The sequence below is a fragment of the Saccostrea cucullata genome, unplaced genomic scaffold (assembly GCF_032062105.1).
Source record: "Saccostrea cucullata isolate Sc308-1 unplaced genomic scaffold, CSIRO_AGI_Scuc_v1 ctg4044, whole genome shotgun sequence".
NCBI lineage: Eukaryota > Metazoa > Mollusca > Bivalvia > Ostreida > Ostreidae > Saccostrea > Saccostrea cuccullata.
The window spans coordinates 1-2,500 of record NW_026931139.1 but is presented as its reverse complement, the minus strand read 5'-3'; the positions used below and the strand labels follow the sequence as shown (position 1 = coordinate 2,500).

Genomic DNA, 2,500 nt, shown 5'->3' with positions numbered 1-2,500 from the left:
AGTTACTTGGGAATGAAAATATAGGTCAGATCAAGCATCCGATTTAAATCTGGTAGTGTCCATCCCTCAATGCATCATCCATGCAAGTTTGGTCCAAGTAGGGCTTATAGTTTCTTAGGGATGGACCTGCTCTAAAAACTTTAACCTGGTCACTCATCTGGAAAATATAGGTCACATCCAGCATCCGAAGCAAGTCTGGTAGTGTCCATCCCTAGATGCATCATCCATGCAGGTTTGGTCCAAGTATGGCTTAAAGTTCCTTAGGAATGGACCTGCTCCTAAAACTTTAACCTGGTCACTCATCTGGAAAAAGTCGGCCAGATCCAGCATCCAAAGCAAGTCTGGTAGTGTTCATCCTTAGAAGAACCATAGCTCTCATCAATATCTATCAGCATATGAAGTTTGATGAAAATATCTATGATAGTTTCTTTGAAACTTAGATTTGAACAGAGCTAAACGCAAAGTGTGACGGAAGGACGGAAGGACAGAAGGACAGAAGGACGGAAGGACGGAAGACGGACATGAAAATCACTATATGCCCCGGCCATATTCATGGCGGAGCATAAAAATCAATTCTTTAGTTTAGGCGAGTTATATAAATTTTGTGATGTTGGTCAAAATATATTTTAAAAAATCAATTCTTTAAAAGTCTTTCAATATATCTTCATTTTTTTAATATGTGTTAGGTGAATGTGTAGACATTGTTCTAAAATTTACTTGATGCCTAAAATTATAATTCCTATCATAAAACAGACAGGGAGTATTGGGGAGTAGGGTGAAAATTTTTTCAATTAAGTGTAAAATAATTTTTCTGGCTGATACAAATGATACTACATGCTTGTAAATATTTGTATAATCTTGCTATTTAATAGTTGAATTTTTTTTTATTTCTTCAGGTTATTGTTTATTTCTTCCTCAAATGGACTTAACTTCTCCCATATATAGTTTTATTCATTAAATCTGATGCATAAGCAACCCTTTTCTTAGACTGTAAGCTATAACGGAGACCTAAACAATGTCGCTGGCAATATGCAATAGCTACCACCGGCAGTTTTAAACCTGGGGGAGGAAAATAATTTACAGACAGATACTTTTGAAACGAAAACATAATTATCTCACCAGCATGTCATTGTGCAATAAAGTCGTCAGCATTTTATTTGTCGTTTGAACGGGTGAAACGTTTTAAATGGCACTGGTATCGATGAATTTTACACTAAACGGTAACCAAGCTATCTTCTCAGCTTTATTTACCCGCCGTTTCATCTTACAACCGGAAGTGCGAGTTCGTAAATTTGAAATCTCGATCCCGACTCAAATTTGACATCGGAAAGTAATGTTTAATTTTTTTCTGAAAAATACAAAACCTTGAGCGGAGGGTTTATAAAACTGAAAATAAAATAAATCCTGGCCTTAGATATGTACATGTAATTAGATCATTAGCATATTAGCCAGGAGCAAAGGATAAGATGTTCAAAGAATTCATGCATTTCACTATATAATAATTAGAGCCCCACCGTAAAACAAGAACCCCTGACCCTGGGGCCATAAAATTCACAATTTTGGTAGAGGCACTCTTGCTCATCATAACTATGTACTTAGTTGGTTTATTTAATACCCAGGAGCAGAGAAAAAGATTTTCAAAGAAATAATGCATTTTCACTATATACTTATTTAGCCCCGCCCTTGCACTAGAACCCTGACCCTGGGGTCATGAATTTCACAATTTTGGTAGAAGACTCATTGCTGATTACAATCATGCAAACAGTTTGACTGCTTGATGTCCAGGAGTAAAGAAGAAGATTTTCAAAGATTGCATTAATTTTAGTGGTTTTGGCCCCACCCCTCAGGCCCCAGGGGGGCAGGGATCATGAAATTCACAATTTTTGTTCCCCTTTACCCATAGATGCTTTATGCCAAATTTGGCTGATAATGTTCAAATGTTAACACACGATGGACGACGGACGACGCACGACGACGGACGAAAACAGATAGCAATAGGTCACCCGAGTTTACTCAGGTGACCTAAAAATGAAATAAGATTTTTAAGTAAATTTTGTGTGAAATGCTATTAGATATATATGTCATAATATTATAGAGAAATTATTAACTTCAAATCTGTGTCCAAGTACCTTTAAAGGTTTAAAACTAATAGGGTTTGGATATAAATAACAATTGGGAATCTATTCGGACTGCAGTTGTTCCTTAACAATCAGAAAACTATGACGCCCGGATACTAACAACATTTCTGAAATTGAAACCAAGCCAACAATATTTAAATTGTGGCCTCATACCATTTTTTTTTATATATACAAAAGACGTACCTTCAATCTTCTGAACTTTATATTGATTCTTCATTCTATCTGCATCAATCTCCTCTACTTTTCCTGTAAGAAGGTAGAACAACATTGTAAGATAATTTTCTAAGCAATTATTAGGCCATAATAAAAATATTTGTAGATTCTCATCCCCGCCCGCCCCAATTTTATACCCCCACCTCAAT

General features: G+C 36.0%; 1 protein-coding gene across 1 annotated transcript in view; it reads right to left on the bottom strand.

Moving 5' to 3' along the window:
* The window catches only part of LOC134231547 (uncharacterized), a 21,818-nt gene extending 19,412 nt beyond the window's left edge, over window positions 1-2,406 (bottom strand). The window contains exon 1 of the mRNA XM_062713512.1: window positions 2,322-2,406. Coding sequence (XP_062569496.1) covers window positions 2,322-2,406 — 85 coding nt within the window. The remainder of the gene's footprint in view (window positions 1-2,321) is intronic.
* Between the last annotated feature and the right edge of the window lie 94 nt (window positions 2,407-2,500).